Here is a 19,640-nt window from a genome sequence, read left to right on the forward strand (position 1 = left end):
CCCCAAGCAGGACTGCCAGGTTCACCCCATTTGAACTAATGACAAGGAGAGCAATGCAGTTACTCAAGGGAATCATAGTAGGAGATGTAGGACTATTAAAAAGAAGGGTGCGAGACTATGTGAGGGAAATGAGTTAGCAATTGCATGAGTTAAGGAAGGAAGTCAGAGACCGACAGGAGATTAAGGATATGGAAACAGGCAAATCCAAAGAGCAACAATGGACCCCCTCCCCCTCCAAGTGGGGAATAATGTGATGGTCAAGGTAAGCCCAGAGCAAATGGGCATGGACCATAGGAGGTAATTATGACAGGTGAAAAGTGGGCACTTGTAGATATGAAAACAGGAAGTAAATGGAGACTAAAACAAAAATACCTGGAAAAACTCAGCAGATCTGGCAGCATCTGTGGAGAGGAGCACAGTTAACATTTCGAGTCCAAATGACCCTTCAACAGAACTCTGTTCAACTCTGTTCTGTTTTGGATTTCCAGCATCCGCAGTTTTTTGCTTTTAAGTAATTGGAGACATTACATACAGATAAAGATACATGACAATTGAACAAGCGGTAACCAGGACAACGGGAGCCGATGTTAATGTCTCCAAGGGGTTTACGATCCTGGTCATGGGCATGTCAGTACTGACAACAAGGTCAGGGATTATCACTGGGAAAACTCAGCAGGTCTGGCAGCATCGGCGGAGAAGAAGAGTTGACGTTTCGAGTCCTCATGACCCTTCGACAGAACTGTCGAAGGGTCATGAGGACTCGAAACGTCAACTCTTTTCTTCTCCGCCGATGCTGCCAGACCTGCTGAGTTTTTCCAGGTAATTCTGTTTTTGTTTTGGATTTCCAGCATCCGCAGTTTTTTTGTTTTTATCTCAGGGATTATCACTGCTCATCCTGTACCGCAGGAGGAACTTTGGTACAGCACGGACAGTGCCGAATGCGACACGCAACGGGGAATGATAAATGTAACAGTAGAAGAACAAGTGCTTTTGAATTGTAGTAAGGGTTTGCTTCAGATCGGGTGTGAGAGGTCCGCTCAAAAGAGAAGATTAGTACCACTACCCAGCCACCTCCCACGTCTACGTCCACAGTCCGAGTAGAGATAATTGAAGCCTCTCAAATCACACCTGACTGACCCACCTTGTCCGACTATGCATCCAGGACCAACAAATGGTTTGGTACTGGTTAATCAGAAGTTTTGTATGATAATGTACACCATGAGCTGGTACCCATAGTCTTGAACTTATCCGGAACTGCCCCGCCCCAGTGGTGCTCAACCTGTATTCGAACACTATATACGGCTCTGATGGGCCAGCTGATGACTGAAGCAACTTAGTTCAACGGCAGGATGCAATCAGGTTTGGGAAGGAACCGAGTTAAGCATGGCCTGATAAATGATGCAGCTACTATATTCAATACAGGGACATCAGTGTTTAATTCAGAACCTGGCAACTGTTGACCAGAAGGTCCGGACCCTGAGTTCCAAGCTTAAGGAAATTTTAGAAAGAGGACAGGGAATTCACAACACCCAATTAAACACAGACCAGGGCATGACATAATTAATTCAAAACCTAGCTACCATGCTCGAAGGTCATGTGGAGACGATCAATAAACTGATCGGGATAGGGAAAATATTTCAGATGAAGCAAGCAGAAATTATGTTTGCAGCACCTATGGATCCTGGGCACTGGAACAAGCCCGAGAGAATTTAAGACAGATTAATGAAGGGGTAGATCCTTTATGGGTAACTAATGAACATTTATTTAATCTTTCACAACTTAAGGATCGTGACTTGATTGGTTGCCAGCTCAGAGTTTTAACACATGTATATAGAATGTATGTTGAATGTACAGTGAATAATAATATGCTAATTGTCTTAGTGATACCTGTTATACCTATGTCAACACCCAGCAGAACATTATATGGAGTAGAAAATATTGGGGTGATGGGGGGATTATTATATTAGGTACCATGACATTCAGTCATATACGGTAGACATAGAAGGGAATGTAATTAGCACCACATTAGAAGGGTGTAGTATAGAAACCACCGCAGTAGTATGTGCACATCCAATATATGAGACGGAAGAAGCGGATTTAAAGCAGCAGCAAATTGTACAATGGAACTAAATGGGCTGCAAAAGAACGGACTCATGTTGCATATATGGGGAATGGGAGATATTGTATTACCACGTGGCAGCAAAAGATCCAGTACAGGAGCAATGGGATGTGCCCCATCCACAATCATTCAGTGTGCCTACACCTGCAGGTACCGGCAAGGGTGGGGAAGGTGGAACTGGTTGAAATATTCAAGAGAGGACCGGCTGCTATTCAGGTCATGGAAAGCCTTAAGGATAACCTGACACAGTATTTGAACCAGTTCTCCTATGAAATTCCCTTTTTACCAGAGCACCTAACCACAATTTAGAGACAGGCTCAGCAGATATATGGAACTTACTATACACTGCAGCAACAGGTTAGAGCCTTAAAATAGGATATTGAGCAAATAGGTTCCTCCACATGGTGGGAGGATCTGTGGAATTGGGGCTCAAATGTACTAATATACCCGTGGATTCGGATTATCTCCCATGCCCTGGTTGTGATTCAGCTGATATTAGTTATATATTTAACATACTTGATTCATTGTACCCAAAGATGGCAAAAGAGGTGGTGCTGGGGGAGTCTTGGCAGGAGGAGAAGAAATTTAGTAAGCCAGAGGCCTGAATTGAAGGGCCAGATGATACAGATGGTCTGACGATACCTTTTACTACCCAAAGCTGGCTGACTGGCCAGCATCAACGGGCGGCGGAGCGTGAAGGGACGGACAGTACCACTATAGTTGGCTACCTTGGGCTAGGCCAAGGGCCAAAAGGGGGGACTGTTAGGGGGAAGAAAGTAAATGAGAGTTTATGGTAAGGGAGAATTCATTATAAGGGAATGAATTACTTAAATTAGAATCTACAGGCAGGCTAGCGCAAACCAGTAAATTAACAGTTAAACAGTTAAACCAGATGAACTTTGAACACCCGCAGAGCTTGCAATCACCAGCAAGTCCTGGGAGCTAGACTGGACATGAAGGAATTAAAAATAAGATAGATTGGGTGTCCTGGGAGTCAGACTGGAGACTTAGTTGGAAAATAACTAAGATTAAGTGTGCTCTTCAACAGATAGGGGAAGGACAGATGGTCCCAGCTTAGTTAGGAGAGAAGGTCTCTGCCTGGGTGAAAAGTGGGATGTACCTGATGCCAGAGATGTATGTGATCAGTAAAGTATAAATATGCTGAACACTTGTAATTTAGCAGAGTGCTATCTCAAACTGTGATGAAATGTACCTTAACTGTGCCCGAACCTATTCTTTTTTGAAGGTAGCCTACTGTTCAGCTACAGATCGTCCTGCCAATCTTTCATTCCACTCTATCTGGCCCAGCTCCGTTCTTGCCCCATCAAAGTTAATTATTCTTACTCTGGATTGCCTATCATCCTTTTCTATCATTGTCCTAAAATGTACAATACAATTGTCACACCCAAAGAAACTCAACATTAAAACTGATGTGTGGACTGGGACCACTGCAGTTGTGTATCTGAAATATTCTATTCGCAGAACTTCCTTGTAAGATGATATCTTATTAGCAAACCTTTGTCCTGTAAACATATTTCTAACTTTCCAATGATTCACACAAATATCCTAACCAACACCTTTGCCTTAATGCCAGGCAATAAGACACTACAGTCCAGCTAGGAGAGAAGAGTTAACAAACCTTAAGTCATCAATTTTAAAATGTGAGAAAAGTGGGGGAAAAAAAATGTCTTCAGGCACTTATGTTAAAATAGAATCAGAAGGGGTGACTGGTAAGTTGAAAACGTTCAGTTTAACTCCAAAAAATGAGCATCGAGGGACCGAAAGTTGCGAAATGATCTCACATGTCTATTCCATGCATAGGATTTGTCCATCACCATTTTGAATCAGGGGTTCACTTAGGTATCCAGCACCACCACTTAAAATTGGCAAGAACTATTTAAGCATGCTACTTAGGGTACTATGCCCTATTTTTCAAAAGGACCCCAAAGCCCATTTCAACAGCTCCGGTCTCTTTTTCCGGTTCTAAATTAGTCATATCCCCAAAAAACTCACACTTTATCCAAAATGAATTTGATCTTCAACTTGACTGCCCATTTATCAACAGCAATTTGGACTGATATATCACCTTTAATACAGCAAAACATCCCACAAGCATGTTTAGATATTCCTTTAGTTTTTTTTTTTAAATCTTCTTTGCTGATTGCTGAACCTGCTCTTTTTGTGTCACCAGCAAACATCTTAGCTCCAGACATCACAGAAGGAGTTCCTCAGGGTAGTGTCCCAGGCCCAACAATCTTCAGCTGCTTCATCAATGACCTTCACTCCATCATAAGATCAGAAAAGGAGATGTTCACTGACGATTGCACAATGTTCAGCACCATTTGCAACTCCTCAAATACTGAAGCAGTCCACGTCTAAAGGCAGTAAGACCGGGACAATATCTAGGTTTGGGCTGACAAGTGGCAAGCAACATTCGACCACACATGTGTCAGGCAATGACCATCTCCTACAAGAGGGAGTCTAACCATCACTCCTTCACATTCATTGGCATTACCATCACTGAATCCCCCACTATCAACATCCTGGGGGGTTACCATTGGCCAGAAACTGAACTGGACTAACCATACAAATACTGTGGCTACAAGAGCAAGTAAGAAGCTAGGAATCCTGCAGCGAGTAACTCACCTCCTGACTCCCCAAATCCTGTCCACCTTCCACAAGGCACAAGTCAGGAGTGTGATGGCATACTCTCCACTTGCCTGGGTGAGTGCAGCTCCAACAGCACTCAAGAAGCTTGACACCATCCAGGACAAAGCGGCCCCCTTGATTGGCACCCCTTGCACAAACATTCACTCCTTCCACCACCGACGAACAGTGGCAGCAGAGTGTACCATCTCATGGTAGATGGTGGAATTTGAATTCAATAAAATTCTGGAATTAAATGTCTAATGATGATCATGAAACCATTGTCGATTGTTGTAAAAACCCATCTGGTTCACTAAAGTCCTTTAGGGAAGGAAATCTGTTATCCTTACCCGATCTGGCCTCCATGTGACTCCAGACTCACAACAATATGGTCGACACTTAAATGCCCTCTAAACAAGGGCAATAAATGCTGGCCTAGCCAGTGATGCCCACATTCCATGAATGAATTAAAAAAACGATGCACTACAGGAACTCACCGAGGCTCCTTAGACAGTAACTTCCAAACCCACGATCACTACCATCTAGAAGGACAAGACAGCAGGCACATGGGAACACCACCACCTGCAAGTTTCCCTCCCAGCCACACACCATTCTGACCTTTTTGTTCATTTATGGGATGTGAGCATCAATGGCTAAGGCAGCATTTATTGCCCATCACTAATTGCTCTTGAGAAGGTGGTGGTGAACTTCCTTCTTGAACCACTGCAGTCCATGTGTAATAGGTACACCCACCTATTAAGGTTAAGGAGAGAGTTGCAGGATTTTTACCCAGTGACAGTGAAGGAATGGTGATATATTTCCAAGTCAGGATGGTGAGTGGTTTGGAGGGGAACTTCTAGGTGGTGGTGTTTCCACGTGTCTGCTGCCCTTAATAGTCCTTCTAGATGGTAGCTGTCGTGGGTTTGTAAGGTCCTGTCTAAGGAGACTTGTTGAGTCCCTGCAGTCCATCTTGTAAATTGTACACAATTGGATCTATATCGCTGTTCCTTCACTGTCGCTGGGTCAAAATCCTAGAACTTCCTCCCTACCAGCACTTGGGTGTACCCACACCTCATGGACTGCAGTGGTTCAAGAAGGTGGCTCACTACCATCTTTTCCATTAGGGATGAGCTATAAATGCTAGATTAGCCAGTGATGCCCACATCCCGTGAATTAATAATAAAAAAAATGGCAACTGTGTACTTGCTACATCCAGGATCAAACCATCTGTTTACACCAAGAGCTAAAACTATATCTAGCACTGATCCCTGTGGTAACTACTTCCAACTTTCCTCCAGTCTGATCAACTCCCATTTGCACAAACTATTTCGTGTGTCAACCAAATTTTTCTCCACGATGCTGCATTTCCTCTTATATCACACGCCCAATTTTTTTCTGGCAAGGTTCATATGAATGCAACCTGAAAATCCATACACACATCTAAGTTATTCCCTTTAGCTAACCAAACAGAGTCACCTCTTCAAATCAGTTTATTAAATTTGTTAAATATGACTTCCCTTTAAGAAATCTGAGGAAAAAAAAATTTGGTTGTCATATTAAGTAGGCAACATCATTTATTAACATTATCAAGTATATCCAGGAACAGTAGGTGTGAAATTAGGAATACGGAGGCACTGAAAAGATCACTGTGGTCCACCTTGTAGATGTATAACATACCAGAAATGTTGGGGAACACAGGGTTTAGTGAGAGGGCAGAACTGAAAGAAATCGGTATTAGTAAGGAAATGGTGTTGGGGAAATTGATGGGATTGAAGGCCGATAAATCCCCAGGGCATGATAATCTACATCCCTGAGTACATAAGGAAGTGGCCCTAGAAATAGTGGATGTATTGGTGGTCATCTTCCGAGATTCTATAGACTCTGGAACAGTTCCTACAGATTGGAGGGTAGCTAATGTAACCCCACTATTTAAAAAGGGAGGTAGAGAGAAAACAGGGAATTATAGACCAGTCAGCCTGACGTCGGTAGTGGGGAAAATTCTAGAGTCCATTATAAAAGATTTAATAGCTGAGCTTTCGGAAAACAATGGCAGAATTGGACAGAGTCAGTATGGATTTACCAAAGGGAAATCATGCTTGACAAATCTACTGGAATTTTTCGAGGATGTAACTGGTAGAGTTGATGAGGGGGAGCCAGTGGATATGGTTTATTTGGACATTCAGAAGGCTTTCGACAAAGTCCCACATAAGAGATTAACGTGTAAAATTAAAGCATATGGGATTGAGGGTAGCATACTGAGATGGATAGGAAACTGGTTGGCAGACAGGAAACAAAGAGTAGGAATAAACAGGTCTGTTTCCGAATGGCAGGCAGAGACTAGCTGGGATCCCAGCTATTCACGATATATATTAATGATTTAGATGAGGGAACTAAATGTAATATCTCCAAATTTGCAGATGACACAAAGCTGGGTGGGAAGGTGAGCTGTGAGGAGGTTGCAGAGATGCTTCAGTGTGATTTGGACAAGCTGAGTGAGTGGGCAAATGCATGGCAGATGCAGTATAATGTGGATATATATGAGGTTATCCACTTTGGTAACAAAAACAGGAAGGCAGATTATTATCTGAATGGCTATAACTTGAGAGAGGGGAATGTGTAACGAGACCTGGGTGTCCTTGTACACCAGTCGCTGAAGGGAAGCATGCAGGTGCAGCAGACAGTAAAGAAGGCAAATGGTATATTGACCTTCATAGCGAGAGGATTAGGGTACAGGAGCAGGGATGTCTTGCTGCAATTGTGCAGGGCCTTGCTGAGACCATACCTGGAATATTGTGTGCAGTTTTGGTCTCCTTATCTGAGGAAGGATGTACCTGCTATAGAGGGAGTGCAGAGAAGGTTTACCAGACTGATTCCTGGGATGGCAGGACTGACATATGAGGAGAGATTGAGTCAGTTAGGATTATATTCACTGGAGTTCAGAAGAATGAGGGGGATCTCATAGAAACCTATAAAATTCTGACAGGACAAGATAGGGTAGAGGCAGGAAGGATGTTCCCAATGGTGGGGGAGTCCAGAACCAGGGCTCACAGTCTGAGGATATGGGGTAGACCATTTAGGACTGAGATGAGGAGAAATTTCTTCACCCAGAGAGTGGTGAGCCTGTAGAATTCGTTACCACAGAAAGTAGTTGAGGCCAAAACATTGTAGGTTTTCAAGAAGGTGTTAGATATAGCTCTTGGGGCAAAAGTGATCAAAGGATATAGGGAGAAAGTGGGAGCAGGCTATTGAGTTGGATGATCAGCCATGATCATAATGAATGGTGGAGCAGGCTCAAAGGACCGAATGGCCTACTCCTGCTCCTATTTTCTGTTTCTATCTGGTCAGGCCCAAAGTTTAAAAAAAATCTTTCACTTTCAATACTTTTTATCTATCAAATATCTATCTAGTTTCCTTTTGCATTTACTAGCATTGTTCATTTCTACTGCTCCCAGGAAATCATGTTCCACATATCCACCACCCCCTGTGTAAAGTAGTTTAAGCTAAACTTGCTATTCAGTTTCATCAATTGCAGCCTTAATAACTATTTATTTCATTAAGGTTACCCCTTGAAGTGGTCTTCACAGGAAACCCCACTGAGGACATACTACCAGCAGGCATACAGTACTTCCAATTCTCACCTTAAGCTGTCTGAAGAACCAGCTTCAGGATGCTGGTGATGGCTCTGATGGAGATTGGATAGTTCTTTAGCAATTACCTGCTGCGTAGTGTCATCATGCCACATTAAACCTGTCGGGAATAAAAAGCAGAAATGAACTGAAAATATAATTATCATCCTTTTTCTCTACTGGTGTTGGAAGATGACTTTCCTAATTTAGATTTTCTTCTCAAAAGTGCTGTGCTGTTTTTGAGTGAACAGATGTGAGCTCAGATGACTCTGCATTTTAAGCCACTGACAAACAAACGAAAGACAAGCTGTGTTAAACATTTTCATTTAGTTGTTCAACGGAATTAACAATCAGATGGATTATCAACAATTTTTTACCTCTCCACTCTCACGAAAGCATTCCAAAAGTAAATGGCAGCAGAGTACCTAAGACAGCTGACTCCAATTGTGTCCTAACCAATTATTGCCATACAACTGGCATTTGTATAGCGCCTTTGGTACTTGGTAAGGTTTCCCTCTGTAGTCTTCCACTAGGGAATTTTCACAGGAGGCGCAGAATGAGCACAGTCAGTGGCCACGGAAATTAAAAATGTTCGATAGATTTTCCTGAAATGAATCCTTAGAAGGCATGGAGATTAAGGTTTGTAGAAGATTGTCCCAGTCCTTATTTGTTCTTGTGAAAATGGAGTCAGCAAAGGAAACACATGTATACAGTTGGAACTGTTGGTTAGGAACTCTTTGAGCTTAGCCACTTTTGAGCTTAATGTACTGCTTAGAAATATGTAATTGTTAATTCAATATTTTATAGAACTAAGTCACCCTATGGGCTTTTCTTCAGTTCTGGAGACGGTGTTATGATCCTAGCCAATGTTACTCCTGGACAAGCCTGATCCCAGGTTGGAACCCGGTTTGATAGATCCTAATTTTTATTTTTTGCTTAGATACGTGGAGAGTGGCTACTGAACAGTCACAGCAGTTACATGATGAACTTTTAACAAAAGAATGAAACATCTATTAAACAAGAAAAGATGAACTATATTACAATACTCCTTCACCCGCAACTATACCTTTACAGATATATACAGATTTGCAAAGATAACACAAGTTTCAAAAGCTATCTTCCACTCTAATGTTCACAGTTAGTATATAGCCCATGCAAACCAATAGGCGACCTGTGGTCAGGCACACCACACTCTGAAACTAAGTGACAAATGCCACTCCAAACAGGTGCTATGATCTCTTCTCAACTCCCCCAAGACGGCTGTCACACCGTGAACCAATCAGTCTCACTGAACTCCGTCTTTCACATGAGGAATTCTAGTCTCTACTCTCAAAGAAACCACTTAGGAATCTTCTCCCAAACCAATGCTTTCTCTCCGGCGCCTTCTGCAAGTGTCCACCCACCTCCAGGGTTTCGAGCTCATCTTCTGATGTCCCTCTCCCCGGATCACCGCATGCATTAAAGCTTTCTTCCACGCACTCTCTCTGAGTCAGCTGTCAACAATACATCACTGCTTCACATGCCCATAGTAAGGAGATACAGGCCTTCAGCTATCTACTTGGACCTTCTTGCATGCCTATATCGCTTTAAATCTGCTTCCCGCAGCTTGAAGCTGGGAGCCTTCCTCTCTGCTCCTTACTGTCACTTCCACAAAATAAGACCCTTTCCAGACTCCTGTTCTTCCTTTGACTTGAAGGTCTTCTTGGGACTCCTCCTGTCTGTCCGACTCTATGGCCTTGGGACCTCTCGGTTCTTTTGGGAAATCTACTCTCTCTGCAGTTCCCTCTCCCAGTAGATTGCTGACAACTTGGTATCTCCCATGAAATCCAGAACTCACTTGATATTCACTGTTACTTTAACTTTAGAGCAACTCAACTAAGCTTCTTAGACTTATTTCCCTCAGTAGTCTGCTAGTATGTCAGCTACAGAGAGACTTAAGCTGCTCCCTTCAACTTACAGCATGATGGCCAACTGAACTCAAACTGCTTTCGGTTTCTCTGGGCAGAACACTGCCATCATCGGGCAGGAGCGCGCCCGACCCGTACGAGCATAAAATGGCGTGCAATGCCGTCGGGTGAGCGTCCCAACGTCATCTTGCACTCACACTATATTTCGGTCGGCAGGCACGTGTGGGAGTTGGCAGCGCGCCCGCCGACAATTAACAGGCCTATTAAAGGCCATTGAAGTTCTAATTAAATGAAATCTTCCATTGCCCGTCCAACCTTATGATTGGCGGGCAGGCAGAAAGGCCAAGCGGCCTTTGGACTTTTTGCAAAACCTCATCCACGGGCAAGATGAGGTTGCGATCAGCAATTACAAGAAAAATAAATGTTTTTCAAACTAATTTCTGCTCACGTGACATGTTATTAACATTTTTAAATTCTTTGTTTTTTATTTTCCACATTCTTCAGCTCCCTGAGGCAGTTCTGTGCCACAGGGAGCGTTTACAACGTGCACCTCCATGCATGCGCACACTTCTGCACTCGCCTTTCTCCCACCCCCGCCCTGTCCCGGAAGGCCTGCAGCACACATTTCGTGCTGGCTGACTCTTAATTGGCCAACCAGCGTGAAATCCACGTCGGGGACCGATCGCGGGCGGCTTAGCGACCACTCCCGCGCCCATCTACTGCGCCCGCCCAACAAGGGCAAAATTCTGCCCTCTGTGTCTGTATGGGCGTGGGGCCTCCCTCTCTGGTTCCCTGTTGCTAGGCAACAGCACAGTTTTTTTCTACTCTGTTGGCTTTAACTCTCCTTCAAGAATCGTAGAAATCTCATTAGAAATACAGGTACACAAACAGAACTTCAGACCTGCTGTCGCCACTCAAAAATAAAACTAGATCCCAGGTTTCACCTTTTAACCCTTAAGTAGAAAAAAGTACAAATTGAACTTAAACTTAAAGGTATACCTTATTCCTAACTCACATAAATACACATATAACTTTCTTAAACTATCACTATTTACTAACAACTATGCCAGCACAGCAATGTGACCAACTGGAAGACACTAAATAATTGTAACAAAATGAGCTGCCTGGCATTGAACTTTCTCAAGGAGGCTGGTGTTTTTAAGCGGTTCATGGGTCCCAAGCGGTTACGCCACACTCTGAGTGCAATAGTGGGTGGGAGAAAGGACGCTTTACCCGCCGGCCGCAATTGTATTGCCCCAATCCCACCTCATTAATCATGCATTCCCAGGAAACACACCATATCGATGGCGAACGGGCTCACATCTGCCCTCCACAGTGTCACCTCACCGCTTCATTATGCTGGGTGCCACATTTAAAGTGCTGCTACACGGACACTTCTCAGTGCTTCAAGCCCAGGACTGCTGCAAAGACAACATGGCCCCAAAAGGCAAGGAGACCGCAGCTCCTCGGTTAAGTGATGTGTCCATTGAACACCTTTTGGAGGCCCGCTGTGATGTCACCTAACTCTGCTCTGGCTACAGGCAGTACACCAACATCACCACTCTGGCTTGGTAGGTGATCAGTGCCAATGCTGCACAGAAGAGGATGAATGATCTCATCTGTGCCGCCAGGCTGAGACAACCATCTCATCACTCAACTCAAACACTCACAAACCCATCACACATTCACTGGCATCTCACTAACTGCCAGATGAAGGGACAAAACGAATTACTCTCTCACACACACCCTCACATCTCCATTTGGCCTCATCTCCTCTGGAGACTGCCTCCTCAGCCCTCACCATCTTGCAGCCGCTTGCACAGATCAACATGTGCTCCCACACACACCCTGAGATACCCTCCTTCCCCAATACAGACCTCACCCTGCAGCCTCTTCCCCTACCTGAGGCCCTTGCACAAGAAAGCCCTGGACCTGCAGTCATTGAAAAGCCACCCCTGCCTTATGGCTGGACCAGTGGGTAGAGATCTGCCTGTGAGCCCCCGCTAAGTGATGTGGTGGTGCCTGCGAAGCCTGGTGCTGATTACCGCGATTGCTGCCCGAAGCAAGGTAGGCAAACAAACCTTGAAGTCCCAAAGCACAGCTCACCGGGTGCACATTGCTTATGTACAGTTGTGAAACACGTTGTTGTGCAATCACTCTTACATGCTCAGATGATCCAGCGTTGGGGGATGATTCCAGTGAGCAGGGCTTATAATGATATGCAATAAGGTTCCCCACGTCTGACGGCAGGAAACAATGCCTGACATTAATGGGCAGAGCGGACGATTGCAAACTGGTTCCACGACATCATGAGACCAATTTTTGACCTTCTTGCCATATCGTCCGCTCATGCCACCAAACACGCCTGACGCCAACGGGCACGGACAATTCCACCCCATGTGTGGTCAAATCAATGTCAGGTACAACATTTCCTTTCCTTTGTTGAAGGTGGTGGAAGTTCCATTTCATGAACCCAAGTACCTTGGATGCCTTGGAGGTTTCTTATTGACGTTGTACATTCAGAGGTTCAAAAAGGCAGCTCACCATCACCTTCTCAAGGGCACTTAGGGATGGGCAATAAATGCTGGCCTAGCCAGTGATGTCCACATCCCATGAATGAATAAAAAATAACTTTAAATTTTAATGAGACATCAAAAGGCAGGGAGTTTTAGGGAAGGAATTCCAGAGCCTAGGGCCCAAACAAACTGAAGACATGATCACCAAAGATGGATCGAAGGAAATTAGGAATGTGCAAGAGGTCAGAATACAAGGAATCCCAGCAGATTGTAAAGCTGGAGTAAGTCACAGAGTTAGGAAGGGGCAAGGCTTTGGAGTATTTGAAAACAAGAACTTTTAAATCAAGGCTTAGGTGATTGGAGGTTTGTGCATTCTCTCATTTCACTTCTGTGTGCTCCCAATGAAGTCTCTTGATGTGTTAGGTGCCTTCCCAAATAAACCTCCTCCATTTTTGTCAGTCACAAGGCAGGGACTTCCAGGAGCCAGCAGGGATGCTTGATCTCTTCAGGGAAGCTTTGAGAACATCCCTAAAGTGTTTCGGCTGTCCTCCTGGGAGTCTTTTACCGCGACTGAGTTCCAAGTAGAACAGTTGCTTTCGGAGTCTGGTGTTAGAAATATGAATGACATGCCCCATTCCACACAGCAGAGCTGGTTTTGAGTGATTAGTGCCTCAATGTTGGGCATGTTGGCTTGGGAGAGGATGCTGCTATTGGACCACCTTTCCTGCCACAAGATTTGGAGAATCTTATGAAGAAACCGCTGATGGTACTTCTGCAGTATTTTACATATGAACATACATACGAATTAGGAGCAGGAGTAGGTCACTCAGCCCCTCGAGCCTGATCCACCATTCGATAAGATCATGGATGATTTAATTTTAGTCTCAACTTCATATTTCTGCCTACCGCTGAGAACCTTTCACCCCCATGAAATCAAGAATCTATCTACTTTTGCCTTAAAAATATTCAAAGACTCTGCCTCAGGCACCTTTTGAGGAAGAGAATTTCAAAGTCTCACAACCCTCTGAGAGAAATCTTTTTTTCTCATCTCTGTCTTAAATGGGCGATGCCTTATTTTTACACTATGGCCAGAGGAAACATCCTCTGCACATCCACCATGTCAAGTCCCCTTAAGTTCTTATGTTTCAGTCAAGTCGCCTCTTACTCTTCAAACCTCATGCAGATATAACCCTAGCCTTTCCAACCTTTTCTCATAAGACAACCCAACCATTCCTGGTATTAATCTAGTATTCCTTTTCTGAACTATTTCCAATGCATTTACATCTTTCCTTAATTAAAGAGACCAATACTGTACACAATACTCCAGATGTGGTCTCACCAATGCTCTGTACAGCTGAAGCATAAACTCCCTACTTCTGTTTTCAATTCCTCTCACAATAAACAATAACATTCTATTAGCTTTTCTAATTAATAGCTGCACCTGCATGCTAACCTTATGTGATTCATGCACTAGAACACCCAGATCCCTCTGCATCTCAGAGCTCTGCAATCTCTCACCATTTAGATAATCTGCTTTTTTTTTATTCATTCTGCCAAAATGGACAATTTTACATTTTCCCACATTATACTCCATTTGCCAGATCTTTGCCCAGCCACCTAATCTTTTGTACCTTTTTGTAGCATCCTCATATCCTCTTCACCAACTTAGTTTCCTATCTATCTTTGTGTCATCAGCAAATTTAGGAACCATACCATCGGTCCCTTCACCCAAATCATTTATATAAATTGTAAAGAGTTGAGGCCCCAGCACTGATCCCTGTAGCACACCACTCATCACATCCTGCCAACCAGAAAATTACCCATTTATGCCTACTCTGTTTCCTGTTAGCTAGCTGATCTCCTATCCATGCTGATATGTTACCCCGCTACACCATGAGCTTTTATTTTTCGCAATAACCTTTGATGAGGCACCTTATCGAATGCCTTCTGAAAACCTAAGTACAGTATATCTACTGGTTCCTCTTTATCCACAGCAGCTGTTCCTTCTTCAAAATACTCCAATAATTTGTTAAACACGTTTTCCCTTTCAAAAAGCCATGTCGATTACCTTGAATTTATCAAAGTACCGTGTTATAACATCTTTAACAATAGCTAATAACATATTTTCTATGACCGATGTTAAGCTAACAGGCCTATAGTTTTCTGTTTTCTGTCTCCCTCTCTTTTTAAATAAAGGGGTTACATTAGCTTTTTTCTAATCTAATGGAACCTTCCCCGAATCTCAGGAATTTTGGAAAATTAAAACTAAAGCATCAACTATCTCACTAGCCACTTCTTTGAAAACCCTAGGATGAAATCCATCAGGACCCGGGGACTTGTCAACCCTCAGTTCCAACAATTTGCTGAGTACCACTTCCCTGATGCTTATAACTTTCGTAATTTCCTCCCTCCCTTCCAGTGGGGATCACTGCTGCCCAGTAAACCATGACTTTAGTCTTGAATTTAAGATCCTGGTCCTCAAATACTCTTTTTCTCAGTCAGTTGAAGGAGGCGATGATAAATTTCATCATCTATGATTGCATTCATCGAGAGGAAGCTCCTAAGATACAAAAAGCGGTCCACATTTTCCAAAATTTCGTCGTTGATCTTAATCAATGGGGGAGTTGTTGTGCTGTGGGAACTGTTTGGAAGAGGACCTTAGTTTTCTGGGTGTTTAGTGAAAGGCCCATTTTCTCATATGCTACGGAGAAAGAGTTGACAATGACCTGGAGTCAGTTTCTGAATGAGCACACACACAAGTTTCATCTGCATACTGCAGCTCTGTGCCTGAGGTTGCAGCGGTTTAATTCTGGATTAGGCAACACAGTTTCCTGTCTGTTCTGTAGATTATCCCCATACCTGTGGATAATTCGTTGCAGCTGAGGTGCAGTATTGCAGTGAGGAAAATGGGGAGAAGAGATTTGGTGCAATGACACAACCTTGTTTGATCCTAGTCTTCAATGAGATAGGCTCTGTGGTGGTGGTCCGGTTGGTGAGGATCACGGCTTGCATGTCAATGTGGAGTTGGCGGAGGATGGTGACAATGGCCAGCCAAACTTGAGGATGATATTTCATAAGTCTTTGTGATTGACAGGGCCAAAGGCTTTCATGAGGTCAAAGTTGGTGCTGCAACAGTTGGTGCTGTTCCTTGCATTTTTCTTGAACTTGCCTCACAGTGAAGATCATGGTCTGTAGTGCCTCTTGATGGGCGAAAACCGCACTGCGGGCAGACTCTTACATTCACCTGCCAGCAGGTTTGCAGGTGGGGTGGGCCATAAAATGTCTTGGATGGCATTTACACTGGGCTCCCGTGCGTTCCACCTCTCCACAATTTTATGTTGGCCTATTAATGACTACGTAAGGGCCGTTTCCCAACCAGCTTCAACCTCCAGGCTGGCAAGAGGAGTTCAGGGGCAGGGGGGAAGCCCAGAAAGTGGGCCTGCTCAGGCCTCAGGCAACAGTCATCAACAGCCTCCTATCAACATCAGGTGCGCCCTCCCTCCCCCCGAAAAAATCGGGCCCGTACGGGTGCTCCCTGGCCTCTCTACCAACAGCCCCACCCCAACTGTGCCCATGATCCTGGGCCTCACCTCCCTTTTCCACCCTGAGACACCCACATTGACCTGGTCCTGGACTCCCGTGACTTAAAATCTGAGGACTGCAGCTTCTGGCGCTGCTGGGACTACAGGTCTGATTGGCCGAAACCTCTTCAAGGCAGGACTTTCCCGCAAGTGAGGGGCGGAGACAGAAATTAAGATAAAGAAGGAAAAATATGCATATGACAGATATCAGGTAGAAAATACAGTTGAGAACCAGGCTGAATATAGAAGGTTCAGAGGGGAGGTGAAAAAGCAAATATGAGAAGCAAAGAGGGAGTACGAAAAGAGACCGGCAGACAACACAAAAACAGTCCCAAAGTCTTCTACAGGAATATAAATAGTAAAAGGGTGGTAAGAGGAGGGGTAGGACTGATTCAGGATCAAAAAGGGGATTTACACATGGAGGCAGGAGGCATGGCCGAGTTATTAAATGAATACTTTGCACCTGTCTTTACTAAGGAAGAAAATGGAAAAGGAGGCAGACGGTCAGAGAGAGGACACTTTGACCAGAGAGAGACAGAGACTGAGTGAGTATGCTTGGAAATTTGGCTCAAAGTGGGAATTCGGGGCATAGGAGGTGCTTTAGGTAAGGTTTACTGCAAGAAGTAAAGTATGCTGAGTGGGGAGTTTGGTGGGGGTGGGTTAGGAAGTGCTGAGTGGGAAGTTTGGTGGGGGTGGGGTAGGAGGTGCTGAGTGGGAAGTTTGGTGAGGGTGGGGTAGGAGGTGCTGAGTGGGGAGTTTGGTGGGGGTGGGGTAGAAGGTGCTGAGTGGGGAGTTTGGTGGGGATGGGGTAGGAGGTGCTGAGTGGGGAGTTTGGTGGGGGTGGGGTAGGAGGTGCTGAGTGGAGAGTTTGGTGGGGGTGGGGTAGGAGGTGCTGAGTGGGGAGTTTGGTGGGGGTGGGGTAGGAGGCGCTGAGTGGGGAGTTTGGTGGGGGTGGGGTAGGAGGTGCTGAGTGGGGAGTTTGGTGGGGACGGGGTAGGAGGTGCTGAGTGGGGAGTTTGGTGGGGGTGGGGTAGGAGGTGCTGAGTGGGGAGTTTGGTGAAGGTGGGGTAGGAGGTGCTGAGTGGGGAGTTTGGTGGGGACGGGGTAGGAGGTGCTGAGTGGGAAGTTTGGTGGGGGTGGGGTAGGAGGTGCTGAGTGGGAAGTTTGGTGGGAGTGGGGTAGGAGGAGCTGAGTGGGAAGTTTGGTGAGGGTGGGGTAGGAGGTGCTGAGTGGGGAGTTTGGTGGGGGTGGGGTAGGAGGTGCTGAGTGGGGAGTTTGGTGGGGGTGGGGTAGGAGGTGCTGAGTGGGGAGTGTGGTGGGGGTAGGGTAGGAGGTGCTGAGTGGGGAGTTTGGTGGGGGTGGGGTAGGAGGTGCTGAGTGGGGAGTTCAGTGAAGGTGGGGTAGGAAGTGCTGAGTGGGGAGTTTGGTGGGGGTGGGGTAGGAGGTGCTGAGTGGGGAGTTTGGTGAAGGTGGGGTAGGAGGTGCTGAGTGGGGAGTTTGGTGGAGGTGGGGTAGGAGGTGCTGAGTGGGGAGTTTGGTGAAGGTGGGGTAGGAGATGCTGAGTGGGGAGTTTGGTGGGGGTGGGGTAGGAGGTGCTGAGTGGGGAGTTCAGTGAAGGTGGGGTAGGAGGTGCTGAGTGGGGAGATCGGTGGGGGTGGGGTAGAAAGTGCTGAGTGGGAGTGTGGTGGGGGTAGGGTAGGATGTGCTGAGTGGGGAGTTTGGTGGGAGTGGGGTAGGAGGTGCTGAGTGGGGAGTTCAGTGAAGGTGGGATAGGAGGTGCTGAGTGGGGAATGTGGTGGGGGTAGGGTAGGAGGTGCTGAGTGGGGAGTGGTTGGCGTGGGTTAGAAGGTGCTGAGTGGGGAGTTTGGTGGGGGTGGGGTAGGAGGTGCTGAGTGGGGAGTTTGGTGGGGACGGGGTAGGAGGTGCTGAGTGGGGAGTTTGGTGAGGGTGGGGTAGGAGGTGCTGAGTGGGGAGTTTGGTGGGGGTGGGGTAGGAGGTGCTGAGTGGGGAGTTTGGTGGGGGTGGGGTAGGAGGCGCTGAGTGGGGAGTTTGGTGGGGACGGGGTAGGAGGTGCTGAGTGGGGAGTTTGGTGGGGGTGGGGTAGGAGGTGCTGAGTGGGGAGTTTGGTGGGGGTGGGGTAGGAGGTGCTGAGTGGGGAGTTTGGTGGGGGTGGGGTAGGAGGTGCTGAGTGGGAAGTTTGGTGGGGGTGGGGTAGGAGGTGCTGAGTGGGAAGTTTGGTGAGGGTGGGGTAGGAAATGCTGAGTGGGGAGTTTGGTGGGGGTGGGGTAGGAGGTGCTGAGTGGGGAGTTTGGTGGGGGTGGGGTAGGAGGTGCTGAGTGGGGAGTTTGGTGGGGACGGGGTGGGAGGTGCTGAGTGGGGAGTTTGGTGGGGGTGGGGTAGGAGGTGCTGAGTGGGGAGTTTGGTGGGGGTGGGGTAGGAGGTGCTGAGTGGGGAGTTTGGTGGGGGTGGGGTAGGAGGTGCTGAGTGGGGAGTTTGGTGGGGGTGGGGTAGGAGGTGCTGAGTGGGGAGTTTGGTGGGGGTGGGGTAGGAGTTGCTGAGTGGGGAGTTCAGTGAAGGTGGGGTAGGAGGTGCTGAGTGGGGAGTGTGGTGGGGGTAGGGTAGGAGGTGCTGAGTGGGGAGTTTGGTGGGGATGGGGTAGGAGGTGCTGAGTGGGGAGTTCAGTGAAGGTGGGGTAGGAGGTGCTGAGTGGGGAGTTTGGTGGGGGTGGGGTAGGAGGTGCTGAGTGGGGAGTTTGGTGAAGGTGGGGTAGGAGGTGCTGAGTGGGGAGTTTGGTGAAGGTGGGGTAGGAGGTGCTGATTGGGGAGTTTGGTGAAGGTGGGGTAGGAGGTGCTGAGTGGGGAGTTTGGTGGGGGTGGGGTAGGAGGTGCTGAGTGGGGAGTCAGTGAAGGTGGGGTAGGAGGTGCTGAGTGGGGAGATCGGTGGGGGTGGGGTAGGAGGTGCTGAGTGGGGAGTTTGGTGGGGGTGGGATAGGAGGTGCTGAGTGGGGAGATCGGTGGGTGTGGGGTAGAAAGTGCTGAGTGGGGAGTGTGGTGGGGGTAGGGTAGGAGGTGCTGAGTGGGGAGTTTGGTGGGAGTGGGGTAGGAGGTGCTGTGTGGGGAGTTCAGTGAAGGTGGGATAGGAGGTGCTGAGTGGGGAGTGTGGTAGGTTAGGGTAGGAGGTGCTGAGTGGGCAGTTTGGTGGGGGTGGGTTAGGAAGTGCTGAGTGGGGAGTTTGGTGGGGACGGG

The 19,640-nt window shown here is 46.6% G+C and overlaps 1 protein-coding gene across 1 annotated transcript in view; it reads right to left on the reverse strand.

Annotated features, from left to right (window-relative positions):
* ptprn2 (protein tyrosine phosphatase receptor type N2) overlaps positions 1–19,640 on the reverse strand; it is a 749,959-nt gene that overhangs the window by 653,436 nt on the left and 76,883 nt on the right. The window contains exon 3 of the mRNA XM_041183926.1: positions 8,404–8,512. Coding sequence (XP_041039860.1) covers positions 8,404–8,512 — 109 coding nt within the window. The remainder of the gene's footprint in view (positions 1–8,403; positions 8,513–19,640) is intronic.

Source organism: Carcharodon carcharias, chromosome 3 (genome assembly GCF_017639515.1).
Source record: "Carcharodon carcharias isolate sCarCar2 chromosome 3, sCarCar2.pri, whole genome shotgun sequence".
NCBI classification, from domain to species: Eukaryota; Metazoa; Chordata; class Chondrichthyes; order Lamniformes; family Lamnidae; genus Carcharodon; species Carcharodon carcharias.